Raw genomic sequence first — 25,730 nt, forward strand, 5'->3', positions numbered from 1 at the left:
CTTACTCACCTTATAGCTGAAACATACCCTTTTACCAACCTCCCCCTCTTTCTCCCAGCCCCCAGCCCCTGGCAATCACTTATCTACTGTCTGTTTCTATGAGTTTGGTGCTTTTTTTTTAGCTTCCATGTATAAGGGATACCATGCATTATTTGTCTCTGTCTGGTTTATTTCACTTAGCACCTTAGAAAATAATTTTAAAACATCTTCCCAAACATATTCTTTTTCCTGAAGATTTTCTCTGACTTATCTCAACATTTACCTCCCTCCCACCTATTATGGTATAGTGGGGTGGTTTTTGATGGTTTTCTCTAGTAGCAGAGTATTACATGTAACCCCAGGATATAAATCAGATAAAACCAGAGCTATTCTGTTTTATGCAAGGATAAGCCCATGAAACCCCATCTTCCTATCACATATCTCCCTCCCAAAGGTTCCTAGGCATCATCCTGGCAGAATCTTTGATGCCCAAGCCAGTTTGAAAGTCACTGATGAAACAGAATGGAGTCAGGCAGTTTAGGATTTGACAGTGCCTTGTAGTACCTAAAGAACTTACAGGCTTGCTTTTGGAGTAGCCTAGTGAGGGAGTAGATGAGGCCTGAGCTGTGTGGCCTAAGGGGAAGAAGACACATGGAGGGTGGAATTGTTCCAGGAATGAACAGAGGCTAGGACATTTTGGACTGGAAGGTCCATGAGGGGAGAAACCATGAGTGCATTGTAGTTCAGGTGCCTGGAGGAGAGGGAGGGCTTGGGCGTGGGGGGTGAGAAGCGATGGAGGAAGGAAGGAACGAACGGATGAACGAACAGATGAACGAATGAACTCTGGGTATGCTAACTTGTAAGGCATTCACAACAGTAAGTACAATCCATGGAGCGCCAACTCTGGTCCAGTTGCTGTTTCTGATTTCTGAAGTATCTCCAAAATAAGGGAGGCATCATGACCCCTATTGTACAGATGAAAAACTGCAGCTGGGAAAGTATAAATAACCAGTTGAAGGCCACACTAGAAGTAAGAAAGTGGTAGCTCCAGGACATGGGAGGCTAGCGGAGCCCTGGGAAGGGAGGCCAAGGCATCCAATGCTTCTTCCTCTGAAATGAGGTTTAGAGGAAAAGATGCTGAACTTGGAGTCAGTAAGGTCCGGCTTGGCATCTGGGCTGCATCTACCTGCTTTTGCTCTCTGTGCCTCAATCCTAACTGTAAAAATGGGAATAATAGCCACAATAATAGGAAGAGTAGCAGATGTTTTTTGAGGCCTTACCACGTGCCAGCTACCACTGTGCTTACCATTTTGTTGGAATATGTCTTTTAATCTGAGTATCACTGTGAGGAGTACATGGGAATGTAGGCAAAGGGCGCAGCACAATGTCTCGCCCATAAAAGGAAATTTCTCATCTCAGGCAGGTTGTTTCGGATTCTGGCCCTGCTCAGATGGGGCGGGAAAGCACACGCTTGCCATCTAGTGGCCAGACTGGGGAAACGCCACCCGTGATATCGACATAGAAGAGGCAGGCAAGAAATCAGCCACGTTCCACCAAAACGAGATGCTTATTTCAACAGCATTAACAAAGGGCCATTTAGAGCCTTGTTTCCATAGACATGGGGTGCAAGGCTGTCCGCCCCGTATGTGAGTGATAAAAAGTAACACTGAGTGCTGTTCTAAATACTTCACCTATGAGGCGGGTACTTGTGGTCTCCCCAGATCACAAACGAGGAAACTGAGGTACAGAGAGGTTAGGTGGCAAACCCAAATACAGATTTTCCTCTGCTAGGAAACAGAGGAGTCAGGATTCAAACTCAGGCCTGGATGACCTGACCATGAATCCACCTTGCCACTCTGAGGGGTTAGAGCACATTGTTAGCTGGGCTCTGGAGCCTGACTGCCCGAGTGTCCTTGCCGTCTCCCACCTGGAGGTTCCATGCCCCTAAAGCATAGCCCACTTCTCAAGGTTGGCTCTCTGTGGTCAGTCACAGGAACAGACCTTGCAGTCGTATTCCAGCTAAGGCTTCTCTAGCACTGGCTCGCTGACAGGCACTGTCTTAGATGAGTTATTTACCACCTCACCCAAATCCACATAGCAACCCCAGGAGCTGGGTGTTATTACTATCCCCATTTTATAGATGAGGATGTGGAGGAACAAGGAGGATAAGTCTCTTCATAGACCTCCTGGGTCCTAACTTCTAGACTCTGGAGTCTGAGATGACTCAGCACCAGGCTCTGCTCACCTAGCACAGCACTTGGCTTCCCACTTTGTCTCTGGAGCATTTCTCCAGGCCTTTTTTTCTTCTTGAGCTCACTGCTTTACCTTGTGCAATAGACCTCTGTTGTCAGCACTGAAAATGGGGTCTATTCCTTACTCAGGTTTGGAAGGACTTGAGAAAGGACATCTACTGTAGTCAGCCAGGGCTCAGGATCCCCTCTGAGACCTTTCCGGCTTTCCCAGGATGTCACCATCCCATCACCTCTCTTCCAGGGCACCCCTTCTCCACTCATTCGTTCTCTCTCTTGCCTGGGAATCATCCATAATTCCAGTAGTCACAGTTGCCGCCAGAGACAGGGCAAGCCAGCCTTGTGTTGCTGCCACCAACCTTCTGACTTGGGGGCACCCTTCACCTTGTCGAAATAGATTCCATAAATAGGTATTCAGCACCTACTACTAGGGTACTAGACATTGAGGGAGTCTTCACCTCTGCAGTGCTTATGTTCTAGTGGGGGTGGGCGGCCAGAAAGAAATAATAAATACATTTAAATAGATAACAATGCCAGGACATTCTTGAAGAAGAAAGTGGGGTAAGCAGATGGAGAGGGAGGGAGATACTATTTCATATATCATCCTGTGACTCCAGACCCCAGAGGGAGGGTCTTGGTGCCCTGCCACTGCCTTGCCATAGCTCAAGGGGATCTGGGATAGCCAGGGTCCGTCCTTAGTCCAGAACTGACTCCCTGTTTGTCTCAGGGAGAGTCAGTCCGGCAACCATCAAGACCCAGCACAACAGGGCCGGCCACCTCCGGCTGGAATGCTGTCTCTGTACTTACTATCTGTGGCACCCAGAACAAATTAGGAAACGTCTTTGTGCCTCAGTCTCCCTAACTGTAAAAATGGGGATAATGATAGCACTATACCGTACTACTTGACTGGAACAATATGAAATTAAGCAAGTTAATGTGTGTGTTCACTGAGAACAGTACTGGTATACAGTAAATACTGTTACTGTTCACTTGCAAGCTCCTGGGAGTTTTTGTTAACCCTGCCCTTAGAGTAGAGAGCAGAGTAGAAAGTCTTCAGGCGAGCCTAGAAAGTCCGCTACTTACTGTGTTGTGTAATTGAGCAAGTATTTTATCTCTCAGAGCTTTAGTGTTTTATCCACAGTATGGATTAGAATCATCGTTCTATATTACTTCATTTTTGCATGAATTAAATACTATAGCACATGTGACACATCTTAGCACAGTGAGTGGTCCACTGTGCTTTTCTGTATTAACCATGAGGGTGACGAAGAATTTAATGATGGTGATAAAAAAGGAAGAAAAAGAAGGAAGAGGAAGAAGAAGAGAAGGAGGGAGAGGAAGAGAAAAGGGAGACTGGGGTCTGCGTCTGAGGTCTGAGGTCTGCGAAGCCCGTTCGCAGTCAAGCTCTGATACTAATAGGCTTTCTAGTCTTAGGCCTCAGTTTCCCCCTTCTATACAACGTGAGGTATTGGATTCACTTGTTGCTGTAATCCCTTTTGGGTTTTGTATTTCGAGCGCTACCGGAATGCTGTGAAGGGCTGAGGCTGGCCAGAGGGGATGTGAAAATATACTTCTAGTTCCATCAGCGTGTCCATCTTGCTTGCTTCTGGAAATATAGTGACTGCGTTTGTTCGGCCCCCAAAATGCATGGCACCTCCCATTTCCCCTTTTCCTCTCACCAAAGGAACCAGGTTCTACTCCACAGATACAAGCCTTTTTGCCCCACCTACATTCAGAGCTGTGTGTGCGGCGGTCTCCCCACTGAACGCCAGAGGGCAGCAGAACCAGCATTTTTTTTCAGCTCTGCGTTTTTTTGTTTGTTTGTTTTGTTTTTTAAGCTCTTCCAAAGGGAGAACACTAGTTGGACCAATTGGCTTCGTTCAGACCTCTAGGTGGAAAAGAAAAAAAAATCAAAGAACGTGAGAAGATGGCAAAACCTCAAAGGATTTCAAGTCTTGGCAAAGAGGAGACAAAGGTGGGAGCAGCCCACCAAGCCTCAAGCCCTTGTCACAGATACTGTGAGGGACCCCGGACCCCCAGGCAGCACTGCAAGGCCGTGGGGTGCTCACCCCTGTCCAGGGACCTCTGGTCACCACCCAGAAAAGGCCTAGAACACAGCCAGGTTGGAGAAGCAGCAAAGCTTGGTGAGCTAATCATAACAGACTTCAGAGCCAAATCGCCTGGGTCCAAATCTGGCCTCTGCTACTTGGTAACTTTGGCCATGAAGCAAGCAGTGTGAAGACCCAGGTACTAAAGGGAAGGAGACTACAGAGCACCCAGACAAAATAGGACCAAGCCTTTACCTTTTTGTACGAAGCCTACACTTTGTTTTACAGTCTATCGTATTTACTTCTTTCAATACTACACATATATTTGTATACGTATATCATACATACTTATATATGCAGGTAGGCGTGTGTCTCAGAGTTCAGAGAGGCAGAACCACTGCATGTCCCTATATCTACATATCTGTATTTGTTTCTGTGCACCTGTAAGACCATTAACCTCCTGTGTAATGCCAGAGCTTGAAGTTTCCAGGGCAGGAGACGGAAGGGAAAACCAGTGTAAAATGGAGGAGAGCAAGCCTGGAACCCCACAAGGACGGAGAGATGGCTAGTCTTCAGAGAACAGCGGAAGCCTACAGTTGGTAGACTCCAGTCATTCTTGTGGCCTCACCCTTGATGGAGCTGGTGTCCTGCAGAAACGGGGGCCCTTCATCTGCAGTTGAAGACATTCACCTGGCCCAAGAGTTGGTGAGGCTGAGAGGGAAGGTGGACTGGTTGCAAGCCCACCTGTAAAGCCTGCATCTTATCCTGTGCAAAAGGTTTGCACATCCTGGGCCTGAAGCTGGCAGGTCTGTGTCCAAGTTTCATCTCTCCCACCCACAAACTCTGTGACTCTGAGCAAGTGACTTGATTCCTGAGACTCTGGCTTCTCCTCTGTGAAATGGGCGAGACAGCCAATCCCTGGCCTGCTTCCTTGGTTGGGATGAGGAGCGACCGACTTGCAGTAGGTCCATCTGCCATCCTTACACTTGAACCAGACACATCTCTGGTTAAGTACGGCTACAAAGGCCCCTTGCGGCAGGGTCAGAGTTCCTACCTGTGAACCTGGGATCTTCCAATTTTCCCAGCCAAAAGTTATAGCTACCTTTTTTCCTTTGAAGTTAATTTTTTGAGAGCTTAAGATGCACCAGATACAGTGCTAAGCTCATTACTTCCATTGTTTTAATTCTCAAAGCAATGCTAGGGAGTAGACATTATTTCTGCTTTTCTGATGAGCAAACTGAGGCTCGAAGAGGGGAAGGAACTTGGTTAAGATCACTGAGCTCACTGCGGAATGAGGACTCTGAGAACTGCTCTGCTCAGCAGGCTTAGAATAAGGTGGGGGGCAGCAGAGGGTTGATTTTAGATTCCTAATCTCCCATCTGGAGACAGAAAAGAGGTGATGAACTAAAGCAGGAATCTAAAGGGCTTGGAGAAAACCCCTAGGACAGCCCCGGGGCCTCCCCATCTCCCATCCCAACCCTCCCTGGATTTAAGGGTAGTAACATTTTAACACTGAAGTTCTCAGCTCCTCAAAGACACCTTCACATTTCCTTTATCTTCTTCAGTGGTGGTGGCAGGCCTCTCCCCCACCCTGGCACAGTGCTGGGAATAGAGACTGACCCTGGTGACCCAGGCCTTCCTCTTGAAAAGTTAAATCAGATTAGCTCATTAATGACCTTTGCAAATATCTCCGCGGTGGGCTGGCCTCTGTGGGCCCCTCGACTGCCTCACGGGCTGCTGGGCTCAGCGTTAATGAATGACTTGGGCAGGCTGGTGCAACAGAGGCCCTCTGTGAAGCCAGAGGCACTGGAGGGGGGCAGATCATTAATAAATATTGATTTGGCTCCAAGGGAAGCAGCCTGCAGGAGAGCCGACCCTGGACACCCACGTCGTGGTCTCATTAAGTCGGGGTCAACTGCTCAGCCCAGACGCCGAGGGGTGGCTGGCTCAGGAGAGCTCCTGAGCAAGAGGCCCCCATAGGCCTGGCGGGAGCCTGCTTCCTGGCCAATGGGTCAGAGAAGGCCTATTAAATTTATAACAGTTTAAGGTGCAGGCTGAGTCCCATTAACTCCCTCCCTCCACCAAACGTCCACCAGCCCCAGGGTCTAGCCAGCGAGGCACCCAGTCTTGCTCCAGACTTTTGCCTCCAGCCTGTCTCAGGGAGGGCAATAAATCCTCCTTTCCTGGGCCCAGAATAGAAGGATGTTCTCAACCCTTCTTTCCAGGCTCCTGGATGTCTCCTCTGAGGCAAAGGCCTACAGCCTCTTTGGAAGCATTGGTGTGCTGATCCCAACAGCGCCCCCAAAAGGAGAAGGGTAGTATGCCAACATCCTGCAAGACGAAGTCTTTTGAGGGTTTTACTTTTCTCTTTTAAGGAGCTTCTACTTTTTTTTAAAGATTTTATTTATTTATTTGACAGAGAGAGAACACAATCAGGGGGAGTAGCAGGCAAAGAGAGAGGGAGAAGCAGGCTCCCTATTGAGTAAGGAGCCCGATGGGGGGCTGGATACCAGAACCCTGGGATCATGACCTGAGCTAAAGGCAGACGCTTAACTGACTGAGCCACCCTGGCGCCCCAAGGAGCTTCTACTTTCTTTCTACTTTCTTTCCAGAGAAAGGATGCCCCTCAGGAAGGTCTTGGCAAGAACAGGTGAGACAAATTCTGGCTGTTGGTGCCAAACTAGTTTCTTCCTCCTCCTGGACAGAGCAGAGGAATGGTGGGTTCAGGGCTCACTTCTATCAGTGACGTGACAGGTAAAGCATTTGAACTCTCCATCCACATGTTAAAATAGAATGAAAACCAGACAAATAAAAGGGCCTTAGCATGAAGTAAAGAGGTAAAAATGTGTTGAAATAAATCAATGATGGAACAAATGAATGGATATGTGTGAAATCATGAATAAATAAAAGAATGACCCGCAGCATCCTTTAGTCCAATCACCATCCTACAGTGGAACTGTCCTCCCAGTATCCTTCTGAAGATGTCACGTATCTTATAAACATATCTACCGGCAAGTTGCCCACTATATCCCCAGATACAGAGTTCTGGTTTCTGAAAGCTTACATTGCACTCAGTCTGAGTACCTGCCACTTACAACGGGAGTTATGGACAATCTACCTCGAAAGCCTCTCACATATTATGTCTGTCTCCCTCCCGATGTCCCTCCCTGACCCTGCTCCCCCTTCTCCCTACCATGCCCAAGACTGGCTTCAGTGTACCTCCTGAGAGCTCCTGATGCAAACCACATTTTCCTATTCCTGCATAGATCATGCCACATAGGAACTACCTACTAGATTATAAGAAACATGAGTCTAGGCACCATGTGTGTCTTTTTCCCTACTGCATCCCTATCCTGTGGCTGACACTGAATGGGTGCTCAATGAATATAAGTTACACAAATGAATGATTAACTGAATTAGGGCATAAATGTGGATGAAAAAGAGGAAGGTCAGCAAAGCTGACTATGGTCTTTGAGAAGGAGTAGTGAAGGAAAAAGAAAGAAACCCTCAAGAGTCAGTATTTTAATAAGAGCCACATAATTTATAAAATACTAAGGAAAGAGAGAATTCCAGGGGTATCATGGATTAAATGATTAATCCATAGTTAAATGCTGCAAAAATTTCAAAGAGAATGAAAACAAAAAAAGAGGATACTGGTTTGGGTCATGGGTGTTGCCAGAATGGTAAGGAAGAGGAGAAGAAAAGAAAGAAGGAAGCGAGAAGAGAGGGAGAGAAGAAGAAGGAAGGAACCTGCATGAGAAGACGGCCTTCTGTCTTTTAGACCAGTACCATTTCCCGTATAACACACAGCCAACCGGATAAGAGTAGGCATCAAAAGCACATTCACAGGAAGTAATATTTGGAACTGATAGGTCATTCCCAGCACCCCTCACATCATCCCACACATGAAGCTGTCTCCCCACCTGCCAGGTGAAGTTGGACCCAGTGAGGGTGTGGCTGCCACCAACTCCCTATATGTTAGCTTGGTCAGTGTCCATATCCACGCAGCTGGTGGTGTCAAATAGCCTAATAGTTGGCTGGTGTTGTGAATCATAGAGCCCCTCCCTACTGAGGCTTATGGATGTCTAAATTCAAGGGCTATTCAACTCAAGCAAGCTCAATCTATCAAACACCATAACCTTCAGAGTATCTTGTATGACCTTCCTCATAAGCCCTAGAAAGTGGCCAAGTTGGTCTTAGTTCTATTTCACATATGAGGAACAAGAGATAATGAGGTCACCCAGCTGTCAGGGGGTAAGATGGGATTCAAATCTGGTTGGCAGTATACAGAATAGGAGTCCAAGTCCTAATTCTTGACTCTAAATTCATGGCTTTTTCTGAATCGCTATCATGCTCCCTCAACCCAACATGAATGGCAAATCAACATTGTTACAATCATTTCATATTCTCTTATCACCTCCTATCATATCTGTCACACAGAGAAAAGGTATTTGACAGGGTAAACTTGAAGGGCCGTATGGATTGTGGAATCTTCATTGTTCCAAAGGAGCACTGTGTCTCATATTGAAAACGAGAACTGTTAGCTTCTTGCTCCAGCTATCTGAGTTGGCTGTTGCAAAGCTTAAATGAAAACAACCTAATAGGAAAGAACTTTGAAAACACTGGATTGGGCATGCAAATAACGGATCCCCCTTAGAAACAGAGTCTGCTTATAAATTTATGATCTTCCTTAGCTTGAAGCCCTGCGACCTGGCAAATGGACTGGGCTCTAGAAATAATTTGCCCTGGATCTTCCCTCACCAGTGAATAGAGCTGCCTCTAACAGACTGCAAAGGAGTGAGCCCCATACCAACAACACCAGCTCTGCTTCTAGCTCCGGGCTTGGTACATACCCCCTGCTTTGGCTTATCCTCTTAGCTGTGGGTCTGCTTGTACCAGTGAGGCATTCTGCTGAGACAAAAGTCTCATCCCCAGCTGTCACGACTTATGACAACATCAACACATCCAGCAAGCATCCAGGTGTACTGAAAAAGGCTGTCAATCCTGTGTTTTTATGAACATGCAGATCCTTTGTCTCCTGCAGACCCAGGGCCACAAACAAGCACCTTCAGCCCTGAGAGGTGCCCTTGGGGCAAAGTGGGATGCACAGCAGAAGGTCTGGAACCAAGAAGAGGACAAAGGGGGGAGGGCAGCACAGAACATAGGAGCAGAGGAAGGGAGAGAGGAAAGGCGGGCACGAATGGTGGGCATGGGGAACCCTCCAGCCATCTGGAGCCCCCTACAGCCCTAAGCAGCTTCTCTCTAAGGGTCCTCAGCTCCTTGGGAACCATGATCCCTTTGAAAATCACTCTAAAAATCTGCATGCACACGCATATGTACCATCTCGCCCACAATCCCAGGGGCTTTCCAGGCTCCTCCAAGGAATTCTAGCCTTCGTCCCCCAACAGGTGATCTGAAATCTCAGCCTTACCTGGGCCCTGCGCATCAGGGTGGCACCACCGGAGCAGCAAGGGGGCTGGAAGACAGGACTGGCAGCGGGGAGGGGTGTGTAAGGGGGAAGCAATGAGTGTCATGATGCTGAGCGTGTCTTCTCACAATAACTGTTTCCCTTACATCACTGCTTCAGGATTCAATCCAAATGGAAAAGCAAAATTGTAAGAGCCCCCAGGTCAGAGAGATAGAAACATAGCTAAACAGACAGACAGATACATAGATGAATAAATAGATAAATAGCCCTTCCGTTCCCCACAGAAAATACAGTTGTACTGGCAGGGTGGACTCCCTTTGCCCCCACTGCAGGACTCTTATAATTACCACAGCTTGAACAAAATCCACCAGATGTCCATTTGCTCTTGGAAAATAACTCCAATCGGATAAATTTCTCAAAAGGTGATAATCCTATACCTCCGTCTAGCCAAGACATTCTGTCCGTCTGCTTCTCCTGGCTGCAATCTGCCTCCATGTAGGAATTTTCCATCCCCTTCTAAACGTAATGTCATGCAGAAGACTCAAAGGGAAAGGTAAAAGGATTAGTAGATTGATCGATGGAAGATATTAATGCTCTTTCATGTTGGGTTGAAGAAGGATTTGAGGTCATCAGGAGAGAGGGTAGCAAGAGAATAGACCTCAAGTATTCAAAAGACTCTGGATTAAAATCCTATTAAAGTCACATCAGCTTCTCCAGGAGGCATTTTAGAAGGTTGGGATTTCTTTAACATGTCACCATAATTAACCTTCCCTTAAGCTGTTTTGGGTGGGGAACTTTAGCAATTAAGAAACTGAAAACTTTCATTTTCTATCACCCACATGGCCTTTTGAATGGTTTAAAAACGAGAGTGGAAAGTGGTTTAGCCAAATTGATTCGAGGGGTTCAGATCTCCCACTTCAACCTGCTGTCAGACTCACTCCTGAGATCTGAGCCCCTCAAAAGAAAGGGGCATTTTTGTGGAGCGAAAGAATCAAAGGTTCAGGTCTACCATGATGCTTTTTTTCCTCTAATCATTCTCCCACTGAGTTCCGTGGAAAGAACAACTCTGCAAAGGGATGGTTGTTTTCCCCAGAAAGATCTGTTTCTGGGCCCAGACTCCAGTTCAAAAAATCGAGAAACCCAAAGAGCTGCCCCTCTCTGCAGGGGCGAGACTGTGCTGTTTGAGCACTGCTAGCACCCTGAACAACCATTCTGTTCCATGGACACGGGGGTCAGGAAACTGTGTCAGGGAGGGGCGGCCTGTAGGGGCTGGGATGATCAACCACATGAATAAATAAAATGAGACACATGTTGTTTTCAAGGGTTAGTTCTACCAGGGTTGTCTTCACTAGGGCAAATGTCAACCCAGTTTCAAATGTCAACCCCCTGCCGGATTCCATCACCTTGCCCTCATTACAACACCTGTCCCTGGACTGTATTCACTCGGGTGTCTCCTCACGTTTGTCAGCCTGTGAGCGCCATCAGAATGGGTAGTGTTGAGCCTTTCTCCCCCCAGATCCTATCACGATGCCTGGTGCAGAGTGGGGCTTGACACAGGCTTACCCACAACTGCACCGAATTCACTCTGTGCCTTAAGGCAAGTCATGGCCTCTGTTTTTTACAATGAAAAATTAAGGAGTCTGTTGGACTGCACGACCTCTGAGGTCATTTGCCAGTTCTCAGAATCTCTGAAAAAGTTGTTGTGTACAGGCTGGCTTTTCATGGCTCCTGTGCTGGGGTCATGATTTATAATAACAATGATGGTAATGGTAAGAATAGAGAACATCTATTAAGCCCTTAAACATCGTCTGCGTGGTTCTCAAAGCTCCACCGGCATTATTTCATTAATCCTACAAGACTCTTGTTCATTTGATACCGTGGGAGATTGTGAAGGGTAGTCATTTGCCTAAAGTCACACCAAGTGTAGTGTGCCCTAGTTCCAGAGTCTGGACTCCTAACTATTCTTGCATGTTTCCATTAAGAACCTCCTTTCTGAGCCTCCAGTTCAGGCTGCCCACCCTTCAGTTGATCTACATACGTCTTCCCTGGCTCCCCAAGGAGCTGCCTGCCTGCTCATCAATTGCTTTGATTTCCTACCCCAGGACCCCAGCTGGCTCAGCCTCCACCTGCTCCAAGCAGAGGCAGAGTTTGCCCCAGGATCCGGCAGGCCCTTTGTCCTGAGGGCCTGCAGCTCCTGTTAGGAGCAGGTGGCCGGAAAAGCAAGAGAGGGCATTCATCAGCAAAGCAGCTCAGGAGGTGGAAGGGAAGGAAGGCACATAGGGTTGATCTGAGGAGGAATTCCAAGTCCCTGCCCCTCAGTGACCTGAGCCCACGGGCTTGGCTTCCTACGCTCTGCAGGGACAGAATCCAGGAATAAACTTCCTTGTCTTGGTAACAGCCAAGGAGGATGAGGGCAGAAAAAGAAGAGAGATCTCCTAGGAAGGCCTTGCGGGTATCTTTTAGAAAATGTTTCAATGCCCTGCGCAAAGAGGTGGGTGTCCTCTCATTTTAAGGCATCTCTGCCAATTAAAATGTTATTTTCAGCTACAGAGCTTGAAACTCTCTTGACACAAAGTCTTCACTGTTGTGGCAAAAACCAAACAAACAAACAAAAAAAAAAACTCTTGATTTTACAGTAGAAAAAAGTGTTTTGATTATTTAGGAAAAAAAAAAGTTCATCTCAACAATCACACTCCTAAGTATTTACCCAAATGAGTTAAAATTTCATGTCTACACAAAACCCTGCCCATGAATGTTCATAATTTCTTTATTCATGATTGCTAAAATTTAGAATATATAAAATTGCAGCAAAGAAAGAAAATTACTAATATAAGAAATAGCTGTCTTGAGGAAGTGAAAAAAGCACATTTATTAAATGTCTAAAATGTGGTAGGTACACCTCTGGGTCCCTAACATACCTCCTCCAGCTTAGTCCCCCACAGTGGTCTACCAGGTTAGACACTATTTTTGCCAGTATTTTCTGAAGAAAATGTCAAGTTGTTTGTGTTGCAAAATCCTTCTGTTTCTTACCTGTGTCTTCTGTCTTATCTCGGGAAAGCTCATGGACAGTGGCACCGATGTCATGCCTCAAGATCTTGATGATGTTTGCCAGGACAGGCATGCTACCTTTATCCAGATAGGTAAAAAATTCATACTCGTCTTTCTTTAAACGTGAAGGTCTGGATTCAATGTGGGTCAGGTTTATATCATTCTCCTAGAAAAGAGAGGTGGGAGTGTGAAGGGAAGAGTCCCTGGAATTAACACAGACAAAACACACAACCAAGAGGGATGGCTGGGTGGCTCAGTCGGGTAAGCAGCCAGCTCTTCGTCTCAGCTCAGGGCTTGATCTCAGAGCTGTGAGCCCACATTGGGCTCCGTGCCCAGCATGGAGCATACTTGAAAAAAACAAACACACACACACATAAAACCAGAGCAAAACACGCAACACAATAAAATGCAGAGAGAGGAGGAACAGGACTTTTTTTATATAAAAGAGTAGAAGAAAGTCCTTAAAGTAACAAAAGTTGTTTCCTTGTCTGTGCAAAACCAAGTAATAAAAGGTGGGGGAAATAGTGCAAATGCTACAGAATTTAATCACATGGAAATCTGCTAAAGGCCTAGAGTTGCAAACCTAAGATTTTGGTTTGGTCCAAATGCCTAGGGCAGCAGTTTGGCAAAAATGTTTATATAGGGAAACCTTCCTTCCCAAATGAAATCCCTTGGAATCTCAGTAATATCTCAGTAAAGTGATCATACAGAAGCAACATTGCCCAGCTTAAATAGGGTCCCCGGGGAATCAGGCTTATTGGGTTTAAATCAAAGTTCTCATAGGGATTGTAAGATTGGACAATTTACTTTTATGTTTCTAATGCTCAGTTTTTCCATCTGTAATTTAACAGTATTAATGATACCTGCTTCATAAATTTGTTGGGCGCACTGGTTGGCATGTGTATGCATAACCCCAAGTACATGGTAAATGCTCAGTAAAAATTAGCTAATAAAAATTAGCTAGTATAAAAATGGTAATATAGCTACCATTCATATCTTTATATAATTACTTTTCATTGAGGTTATGCAACAAATATAGGTAGCACTTCCCAGGTACTGATCACCCTTCCAGGTGGTTGGTATACATCAGTAAACAAAACAGACCAAGATAGTTTCCTTTATAAAGCTTACATTTAAGTTGGGGGAGACAAATAACAAACATAAAAGATAACTGATTTATGTATTATTTTATAATGACTGTAATGAAAAAGCAAAAGGGAAAAAACACAAAGCAGAGCAGGGTGAAGGAGATAGGCAGTCCTGGGGGAAAGTGAGGACAAACTGTAGAACTAAATAAGGTGGGCACATGAGGCCTCATTGGGAAGGGAAGATTCATGTATATGTGGGTTTTATTAAATGCCAAAAAAAATAATAATCACTATAGCTACTCAACTTCCATGTCTTTGGCTGGTGATGTTTTAGCTATCATTGGTTTTGTCATGAAAAAGAAAAAGTCATTTACTTAAATTGATCCTCAAATTTAAATGCATGGTAGTCATCTGCTTCTTACTCAGAAAATCTGATTTCATTGACAGAACTGTCCTTTGTGAAGAAAACCAAGGAATATGCTCTACACTTTCTTAAAACAAATAATAGGGGTTATCCCAAACATTTAAATGAACAAAACGTACCCTGAAAGAAATCTAACTTGACTGATTCTATAATTCCAAAAAATGAAATTCATCAATATTGTAGTTCAGGAAGTATTATTTTTGGGGGGGGGGAGGGGCAGAGGGAAAGGGAGAGAGAGAATCCCAAGCTGGCTCCATACCCAGCGTGGAGCCTGATGCAGGACTCAATTTCACAATCACTGAGATCATGACCTGAGCTGAAATCAAGAGTAGTACACTTAACCAACAGAGCCACTCAGGTGCCCCAGGAAGTATATCTTTCTCCTTGATTGTTAAGGGCATATGGTTGAAGAGAAAACACTGATAATTACAATGATGACATCTTTTTGTTTTGATTATCACTTCACAGTTTAGAATTATGTTCTGTGACCTTCCCAACAAACCTTTGAGTAGGTTAAGGGAGTTGTAAAATATGAAATCAGAGATGATGATGCTTTTCCAGAAGTGGCTGGAAAGTTATTGGTGTTCTGACCACACCGCCTTCCTGCCAGGGATACCATGAGAATTCTGCAAATATCAGCTTTTATCATTACTATTACTAGCGCACGAAGCACAAAAAATGAAAACCTCTGGGTATGGCAAACACAATAATAAGTAAACCCACACAGGTTTACTTATGTTTACTTATGTCTTCTTGCACTTTCTTCCTCATAATCCCTGAGGGCACATAATAGAGCCATTGTTTATGGGCATCAGCTGCAGAGAATCCAGCCTTGACAGTGACGGCCAGGAGCCCAATGTGAGGGTCCCAACAGGAGAGCGAGAGTGTATGTGGAGGAGGGAAGACCAGAGAGATAGCAGTTGCTCTGAAGCTTTCCAGACAAACAGAGGTAACTTCCGAAACAAAGCAAAGAGCAATGTCATCCTTCTTGGCTCAGAAAGAAAGAGAAGCTCCACCTACTATTTGCCTAAGTTGAAAGTTTAAAGGAAGAGATAACCAGTTCGTGCCTTGTGTAGAGCAGAAAATACAGAAAAGCCAAGAGACAAGAGTGGACACAGCTCCGGCATGCTCATTTGTAAGAGTGCAGCAGGTGATGGAAGGGGTGGGAAATGTGGGAGGTGGAGAAAGGGCTAGAAGACAGACTATAGGCTGTTGTGTTCAACACCCACACTCCACCCCTCGCAAAAGCACTTCCAGAGAGAAGCCTCTCACTTTGGGAATAGCCATAAAACAACATATGCCCCATGACTCAGTTTTTATAAGTCTGGAGATCTAACTTATGGGGGAAAAATTCACCAAAATTCCTAAACTAACTAAACTCCCACAATAGGGGAACGATTAGGAAAATTATAGTGGAATCACTCAGTGGAGATTATGCCACCATTGAAAAGTAAGTAACATTCACAAATCAATCAACATGATACAAAAGGTTGGTTACCAGAGTGGGTAGGAGCTGGGGGTGGGGGCGGGGGCAGGAGAAATAGGTGAAGGGGATTAACAGGTGGAAGCTTCCAGTTACCAAAAAAATAAGTCATGGGCATGTAAGGCACAGCATAGGGAATTAGTCAATACTATTGTAATAACTTTGTTTGGTGACAGATGGTAACTAGACTTACGGTGGGGATCATTTTGTAATGTATAAAAATATCTCATCACTATGATGTACATCTGAAACTGATAGGATATTGTATGTCAATTATACTTCAATTAAGAAAAACTCCCTCTGGCCCTCAACCCTCTGTCCCCAACCCCTGCTCACGCTCTCTCTTGCTCACTGTCTCTCTCTTTCAAATAGATTTTATTTATTTATTTGTCAGAGAGAGCAAGAGAGAGCACAAGCAGGGGGAGCTGCAGGCAGAGGGAGAAGCAGGCTCCCCACTGAGTAGAGAGCCCGATGTGGGACTCGATCCCAGGAGCCTGGGATCGTGACCAGAGCTGAAGGCAGACACTTAACCAACTGAGACACCCAGGTGTCCCAATAAATAAAATCTTAAAAAATAAATAAATAACAACAACATGCATAAAGCAGTGTCAGTAATCACTCTAAAATATGTTAACAGTAGTAGTTTATAGATGATGGGCCTACAGATGATTTTGTTTCCTTCTTTCTATTTTTTTATCATAGTTCAACTTTTCTAAAAACAACACTTATACTTTTACAATGAAAAATTAACTTTATTTCTTAAAAGCTTACAATGACAACCACTTGGGAAAATACTTATGATGCATATAAGAATGTGATAATTAAAACATGTTTTAAAAAACTATGCCCAAGCCAAAAGAAAAAGAAAAAGACTAGAATAAAATGCATCAAAATGAGTTATTATGAGATTATGTACAACTTTTATTTATTTGCCAAAAGTCTTACAATATTATTCATATAATGAAAAGAAAAATATATCTTTTAAATGTGAGTGAAGTTTTTGGCTAAGAACACTCCATCAAACTCTCTAAACTATTTCTTTCCCATTTGAATCAATTTGTTAATAATTAACTCTCAAGTTTGGCATGCAATTTGCTTATTGGAGTTTTTCCAGCTTATCAGTGTGGATCCTTAGATACCAATAATTTTGGTTGCTAAGGGAGACTTTAGAAATGAACCTCCAAACCTGATTATGATCATAGTTACCTTTTAGTAAATGAATTTTTATTTTTAAGCAAGGGGTCTGTGTAGGTTTACGAATTGACCCACATACACTCACCACATCTTTGGGTGAGGGACAAATAAAGAACACTTTCTGTTATTCCACGTGGACATCTGGGTGGAGGCAAGAAAGGTTTAGAGCTCAACATTTCGAAGACAACTTCATGATTTGTCCAATAGTGAATTTACGCATAAAAGATAACAGCGTAACACCTTAATTAATTGGAACTCCTGAGCAGAGAGTGTGGGGACTCAGAGAAAAATAAACTGAAATGAATAGCCTCTTTTTTTTTAAAGATTTTATTTATTTATTTGAGAGAGAGAGAGAATGAGAGATAGAAAGCACGAGAAGGAAGAGGGTCAGAGGGAGAAGCAGACTCCCTGCTGAGCAGGGAGCCCGATGAGGGACTCGATCCCGGGACTCCAGGATCATGACCTGAGCCGAAGGCAGTCGCTTAACCAACTGAGCCACCCAGGTGCCCATGAATAGCCTCTTTTAATAAGGATTGGCCAGAAATCCCTTCCTGTTCCCATCCTTGAAGAAAACCTTTCTAACGGGGTCTTGGTCACTAGTGAATAAAACTACGGATACACAGAAATCGCAATGGTGAAAAACGGATTTGCCCTTCTGGATCTTTTCAAGCTTAGGGTCCATTTTTTCTTCTTCCATCTCATTCCTCAAGAAAAGGAGAATGGTATAGTGTAGAAAGGGTGGGCTTTGGAAACTAATCTAAGTTTAACTTCCGGTTCTGCTGCTCACCACCTCTGTACGCATTAGTTGGTCATCCTGAACTTTTATTTGTTTATGTTTAAAATAAAGACAATAGTGTTACCTGGTAGCTCAGTAAGAAAAAGGGAAAAAACACCTCACACCATTTTGGCTTCATTGATGGATATCCAGTAAGGACTTATACTTTGCCTCTCTCAGCTTGGTATAGATATACATTTCCCTGGGAGGCAAAACACGTTATGTTTTATGAGTTATTTTACCCTTCATTATTTGCTTTACCCTAAATTTTTCTCAGCTTCTTTCCTGAAAGCAAGTTTCAAAAAGGAGAAGGAAAAGCTGAAGATATTTTCAGATGGGAGGAGTCTGGAAAAGGAGAGCCTTTTGGACCACTCCATGTTGTTGCCTTAGAACAAACCTAAAAGAAGTTATGTTCTGGCCTATTCCAGAGGTTTCTGGGAGCAAATCAAAGACACTCACAAAGAATGTCCCAAATCATTGGTCTCAAGTAAACAGGAGCATTCAAGAACTCATTTAATCAAGCACCTTCCATGCGCCAAACACTGTCCCAGGTGCTGGGATACAACAGTGAACAGAGTGGGAAAAATCCCTGCTCTTCTGGAGCTCAAATTCTTGAAGCAGGAGGTAAACAGGAACTATGAAAAATAAATGGAGTATACAGTCTTCAGATGGAATGGAAAAAAAATCCAAACCAAAGAGGGATTGGATATTCCGGGGTGCCATGAAGGTGCTTTTTTAAACAGTGTGGTTAGGAAGGGCTCAAAAAATAAACAGGTGGCATTTAAGCACAGACCTGAAGTCAATGAGAGAGCAAGCCATGAGGGAACAGCAAGTGCAAGGGTCCTGAGGTAAGATAGTGCATAAGATGACTAAGGAACACCAAGGAGGCCAGAGTGTCCGGAGCAGAATGAGCAAGAGGGAGGGCGACAGGACAGGAGGCAGAGCAGTAACTGACAATGACCTATCGGCCATTACCTGAACTTTGTTTTTTTCACTCAGGGTGGCAATAAGAAGCTATAGAAGGTAATGAGGCAGAGAAGATACATTTTTGGACTTGTGTTTTAAAAGGAGCACTCGGGCAGCTGTTTTAAGAATAGACTGTAGTGGGCCAAGGGCAGAAGTGGTCCGGAGGCCCCTACAATATTTGGGGTAAGATGAGAGTTAGAAGGATTTGAGAGATATCTGGATAGATAAATATAGAAGCAGGCTGGGCTTCTTATCTATTTTGCTGATCTCCTCTTGGGAGAGGGCCAGGAACAGCCCTGGTTGAGCAAGAATCTGGAAACTAAACCCTCTTGGATGAACAGGAAATCAAAAACATTCGGGAAAGTATGGGCAGCACAGTTAAATCCTAGAGTGGGCTCCAGATCACTCCCCACCCTGCTCTGGAGGAGAGTTCTCAGTCAGGTTCAAGCTGGATTGTCAGTGGATTCACACACCCTGGAGACCATCTTTTGGGACACACTCTTGCTTCCTCTGGAAGAACCTCTGTTGTAATCTCTGGGCCTGTTCTTCCCTCCATCTTCTCCCTCTTTGTTAGATTATTTCTTCTCTACCCTCCCCTCCATTGGGTTGGGGTTGCATCCAACTCAGAGGAGACCCCTTTCTGGGGAGACCTGGGGTAGCCGCTTAATCCAGGCTCTTTTAGAGGCTTTAGAGAAAAGAGCCTTTTTCTTCCTGTGTTCCTCTTTGTACACCTTTTCTTGCCAAGAAGGTCATAAGATGGAAAAGGATCTCTTTCAGCCCAGGGCTACCAAAGAGCAATCACAACTCATGTGTCATCAGTGAGGTCATGGCACTCTTTAAATATTTACCATGTGAGATCAAACTTCATGATAAAAGTTCAAAAAGTAGCTCTGTTTTGCTATTTCTCAAATATGTCCAGCTCTAAAGGGTTTAGCAGCTAAAAACAGTGTCAGTTTTCAATCTGAGGTTCTTCTAGTCAATACATAGTCACCTGACCTGTACATAAAGTCTAGTGCAGCACCATCCGTATGGATAAACAATGAAAGCAACCTAAATGTCCACCAACAGGAGAGGATCAAGTATAGTCACACCATGAATATAGAGAGTGGAGAATGAATGAGCCAGAACACTATGAACTTGAACAAATCTCCAAAGCAACGTTCACCACTCTGTCAAGAAAGAAAACTACAGGACAGTTGCAATACTATTCCAATTTTACAAAGAGTCAAAGCTTGCAAAACTAGGCCATATGTCACTAATGGGTAGCTCTATATAGCAAAGGCTAAAATGATAGGTGGGAATAACATCAAATTCAGATTAATAGCTGTATCTGAGGAGGAAGCCCATGGGGAAGGGTATCCAGGGACTTGCGTCACTCCTGCAATGTTCCATTTCTTAAGCATGGGTGTTCTTTGTATCATGATCTATATTGGGGGCTTTAAAGAAAATTTTACAAGTCATCTGGTAAGCTCTTCTTATTTTGATTAAAGAAGCAATGTTCCCGTAAACACTTGTACCGCTCACGACTGCTCCAGGCCTATGGTCAGAGCGGTAAAGGCAACCCTCATGATTCATTCTAGATTCCGTCCCACTCTCCAGGGCAGGCCCAAGGGTCACAGGCAGGACCTTAAAGTCCAAACTTTAGATAGTAAACATGGCATAGCAGCCTAGATGTCCCCCGTGCACCCCAGCCTTTGTCCCCAGGAATGGTTGGCAGATGGAAAGCCTGTGAGGATTCTGTGACCTGAGCACTTGTTTATTCTCTCCCTTCAAGTTTTTTGTTTCTTTGTTCTGGATTTAAGTTCCCCTTTCTTCTCTCCTGGCCACCCCCTTCAGGTTTCAGCTTAAACATTACATCTGCCAGAAATCTTTCCTGGCCAGCTCTGCCTCAGGGAACCCAGAGCTTCTCACATTTCTGTAGGGGCAGAGAATGACTGTCTGACCCACCCAAGAATCCCCAGCACCTTTATAGGGTCTGATAACAGTAGATACTCAAAAAATATTAATTGAATGCATAAATGAGAGAGGAGGAGCTCACTGAATATCTAATGGGGAAAAGGCATGGGTCATGTGGGCACGAGCTTCTCACATTTCTGTAGGGGCAGAGAATGACTGTCTGACTCACCCAAGAATCCCCAGCACCTTTATAGGGTCTGATAACAGTAGATACTCAAAAAATATTAATTGAATGCATAAATGAGAGAGGAGGAGCTCACTGAATATCTAATGGGGAAAAGGCATGGGTCATGTGGGCACAGGCAGAGCATAGGAAGTGAATGTGACAAATATTGACTGGGCCTTTTCCATTTGTTTCCAAAAGCCCCATCCACTGTGAAAATGGAGGGTGAGCTCTGAAATGGTTTTGGCTCTAAGTGTCTAGCCTTAGGCAGCTTGCTTAGTCAGAACCTCTCTGTTCCCATCAATTAAATGAGGCTAATTGAGCATACCCATGAACTTCAGCACTCTGTATATCCATATATTTGCTTGTTCTCTCCCCTAGAGAATCTATAGTAAGGTGATTAGTGGAATGCTAGCAGAAGGAGGGAGACCTCTTCTTTGCAACCTCCCCAGAGAGCTGGCATCCAATTTTACAGCCCATTACTAAGCCACTTGCGGCAAAGACTCTCTGGAGACTATTTTTCTAAGAAGGCGCAGACGTGAGCTAGTAGAGGCTAAAAATATAGAGAGTTACAGACAACTTTTAAATAAAAGCATGAAGAATTGAAAATTAGAACAACTGAGGACACTGGAATGTTGGCAGATTAGCAGGTAGAGGCTTTGGTGTATTTCTAATTGTTTGGCCCCAACTCACTAAAACATCTGCTTCACTGTCTCACCACTCAGCAAACACAGGCAAACACAGTACTTCTGTATTTCTGTTATAAATACCAAACTGATTGTGTTACATTCTGTTGTTGTTACTAGCTGCTGCTGACAAGGCCACAAGTCCATTGGCAGGCAACATCATCCCTTAATGGGATGGTGACTTGGGTGCTAATCATCTGATGAAAAGATGGGCTCTCAGGCAGGGAATGAATCCTGACCATGCTGGGAGAAATCTGCCCTCGCTCTGCAGATCTCACTTTTTGTTTGAAGAGCTAGGATGTCTGTATGTCTTCCTGGTGGCTGGGGGCTAAGAAAGCTGTCACCATATGGAGTCAGGCCAGGGGGGCCACATGGTCTAGGTTCATATAACTGTCAGTGTTTTGTTTATTACTCTGAGCATGTATTAATGTTTAGTTAAATGTCCCTGTTGCATCTCTGATATGCTGCAAGCCATCAAAGGATGGTCTTGCTAGTTAAACAGAGATATGACTGTAGTGAGGGATTCATAGGGTACAGGTGATTCCCCCATATGGAATGTTCTCACTCCATTGCCAATCTTGGGGGAGCTGGATAGATTTGTATCCTTTGTCTCTATTAAGGAAAGGTAAGTTTATTTACACCATCATTTTTGTTTTGATTCTGCCCTGGCTTTTGCTGGCTGTTTTCACGGTAGTAATACTTGAAATCAATGCCTTCTAGCACCCTTCCACAGTAGAGATATTGCCTTTAAGTGATTTGAAATATGCTTCTTGTAATTTCTACACCTTGCCCTTTTACCTCTGAAGTAATAGAAAATGAGTAGTATTTTTCTCCCATAACAGCTCTTCAAATATTTCCTTGCCCCATCTTCCCTCTTCAAGACAAACAATCCTAATCCTTTAACTTTTTCATACTGCCGGGAATTTAAGAGTCCCCGAAGTTCTGTGACCCTCTAAAACTGTGGTGCATAGAAATGAGAGTAAACATTTATTTTTTTAAGATTTTATTTATTTATTTATTTGACAGAGAGAGAGAGAGAGAGAGAGAGAGAGAGCACAAGCAGGGGGAGCAGCAGGCAGAGGCAGAGGGAGAAGCAGGCTCCCCGCAGAGCAGGGAGCCCGATGCGGGGCTCGATCCCAGGACCCCGGGATCATGATCTGAGCCGAAGGCAGACGCTTAACTGACTGAGACACCAGGCACCCCAAGAGTAAACATTTATTCAGCTCTTACCGTGTGCCAGATACTCTTACAAATATTTTACATGCATTAATTCATCTGATTTTCATAGCAGCCCTATAATATAGGCTTATTGTTACCTTTATTTTAAAATAGGAAACTAAGCCACTAAGAGCTTATATAACTTCTCCAGGCCCATCCACCTCATACACAGTGCAAAAGGGTGTTGAACTTAAACTGTTTGGTTCTAGACAGTATACTCTTAATCCAATGCTGTTCTACTTGTTGGGACCCTAAACCTAGGTTATAACTGGTGGTCTGGAGCTCATAATTCTAAAATGCATAACTATAGAACAGCAAAATATTAATAAGCCTTCCTTGAACAAGACCCCCTGGCCAAATACATTTGGGAAATACTGAGTAACAGAACATTCTCCTCTACAGGGCTTCCTGGAGATAAATATCTTCTCTGCAGGGCTTCCTGGAGGCTTTAATATGTGTATATGTAAAATAGCTTTCCAAAATCTAGATGTAGAATTTTCCAGACATATCCACACTTGGAACGCTCTTCTCATAAAATACCTAATTCTAATGTATAGAATTCAATAGAATATTGTTTAGGAAACACTGCATATAGTTTAGATTCTTTCATTGGTTTTGCCTTTTATTACCTTTGGCTTCATTTTATATGGTACAGAAGTTCAGTGTCAACTACAAAATTTAGGGGTTTTGTTTCTATTTCCATCTAATGCTTGCTCTTCCACCTCATTCACCCAGATATCATGAGAGATATAAATACACAGACACACTATGGTCACCACAGTCTCTCTGCTCTACCAAGCTACTCTGCTTTTCACTAATGGCCCTGCCCTGACTCTTGGTCAGTGCCATTTGCCTGTGAATGCTCACAAACCATATTAAATAATTCATTCTAGATTTTTTTACCTCGTTCTGGAAAGAAAAATTAAAAATCAAGACTTTGGACTCTCTCTAGTCTTCTAACAGATGTTATCTTCTCATGTTTATAATTTTTCCAGGATTTCTGATAGGGCTCATAGATCACATGTGGAAGGGATAAAAGAAAAGACATTGTATGAGCATCTTCTGTAGGCTCAGAGACATATCACACATTTTATGTAGCATATAAAATCTCATGGCTCCCTGGAGGTATGAATCATTAGCCCCACTTTATAGATGAATAAACACAGGCATATGTGTTAAATGATCTGCCAAAGTCAATGAGATCTGGGATTCGAACTTCATAGTACAAAATCTATGCTCCTAATACTCTTTATATCACAACATGTAGCTACAATGGCATTTGGAACAAAAGATATAAACTCTTGATAAGTGATCCTTTGAATCTTGATAAAGTCTTGGTCCCAGAAAGCTCCCTAATTCACCCCCTTAGAAGTATTAGATGGTGATGGGATAAAGTGGCTTCCCCAAGGACCCAAATCCTGAGATTTAGGGTTAGCATGAAAGCCCAGCCATATTTTCTTGGTTTTCAATTCTTTGTTCTGGCAGTCCCAGTTCAAAGATCATTCTCTTGAAAAGAAGACATGCAAAATAATGGTTATATTGTTTTGCTTTCTCATAAACAATTGATTTTTCTCTGATAAAAATGATAAGCCTGGGGTTTTAGAACCACAGACCCTAGGTCAATTTCTGAGGTTCTACCACACTGAGTATTTACCTTAAACAAGCTACTGAGCTCCCTGACCTTTAGCTTCCTTGTCTCTAAAATGGGTATGATATCACCTACCATCACTAAGTAACAAATGATTTAATTTATAGAAAAAATTAAAATATTCTGAGTATTAAATATGATTTATTTCATGGAAAGTAGTGGGTATAGTCCTTGGTGACAGTGAGAACTCCTTCCTTGGCAATAGCTTAGAGCAATGATTCTCATTCCTGATTGGGCATCAGAGTCACTAGTGAAATTTCAGAAAAATTCAAGAACAAACAAACAAAAATCCAAAACCCATAAAGGAAGTGACTGAAAATATTAATTACATTAGAATTTTAAAGTTCAGTATGACAAATGATACCATAAACCCAAGCAGAATAAAGAGACTAGGAGAAAATATTTGTCATCCACACAATGGTATTCAGATTACAAAAAATTGTCAAGAAATCAGTAAGAACAAGATAAAATTGCAGCAGAAAAAATCTAAATCTGAATGGACAAGTCACAATTTACAAAAGAATAAAATCTAAGGTCATGTGATATGAAAAGACACCCCATCATCTCACTCATAATCAGGGAAATGAAAATTAAAACAATAAATTACCACATCTCACCTACTCTATTGTCCAAGATGAAAAAGCAATAGTAAGCAAATAACCTTAAAAATATAGAGAAATGGGTGTTCCCACAGTAAACTAATGTTAGCATAAATTGTTACAGGACATTTGGAGGACAACTTAAGTTTCTTTTGGAACTAAAAATGTTGGGGAACCTAGGTGGCTCAGTCGGTTAGGCATCCAACTCTTTTTTTTTTTTTTTGAGAGAGAGAAAGAGAGAAAGCATGAGAGGGAATAGGGTCAGAGGGAGAAGCAGACTCCCCGCTGAGCAGGGAGCCTGATGCGGGACTCGATCCTGGGACTCCCGGGTCATGACCTGAGCCGAAGGCAGTCGCTTAACCAACTAAGCCACCCAGGCGCCCAGGTATCTGACTTGATTTCAGCTCAAGTCATAATCTCAGGGTCGTGGAATCGAACCTCATGTTGGGCTCTGCACTGAGCATGGAACCTGCTTGGGATTCTCTCTCTTCCTCTGTCCCTCCCCTCCCACCCTTGTGCTCTCTCTTTAAATTAAATTAAATTAAATTAAATTAAATTAAATTAAATTAATTACAATGTTCATCCCTAGGACCAGCAATTGAAATTCTAGGTACCTACCCTAGAGAAATATTTGCACATTGCATACCAAAAAAATAAGAGGAAAGAATAGAGTACTACAGAATTGCCTGTGGCTTCAGAAAATAGGAAACAATATGGATGCCCAAAATAGGGGGGTTGATAAATAAAACATGGTATATGCAAATTAAGAACTACTCTT

General features: G+C 43.6%; 1 protein-coding gene across 1 annotated transcript in view; it reads right to left on the reverse strand.

Moving 5' to 3' along the window:
- The window catches only part of PAH (phenylalanine hydroxylase), a 68,106-nt gene that overhangs the window by 33,450 nt on the left and 8,926 nt on the right, over positions 1–25,730 (reverse strand). Inside the window, exon 3 of the mRNA XM_028121661.2 lies at positions 12,735–12,918. Coding sequence (XP_027977462.1) covers positions 12,735–12,918 — 184 coding nt within the window. The remainder of the gene's footprint in view (positions 1–12,734; positions 12,919–25,730) is intronic.

The sequence above is a fragment of the Eumetopias jubatus genome, unplaced genomic scaffold, assembly GCF_037043125.1.
Source record: "Eumetopias jubatus isolate StellerSeaLion01/CBP00866 unplaced genomic scaffold, mEumJub1_p1.0 scaffold_8, whole genome shotgun sequence".
Taxonomy (NCBI): domain Eukaryota; kingdom Metazoa; phylum Chordata; class Mammalia; order Carnivora; family Otariidae; genus Eumetopias; species Eumetopias jubatus.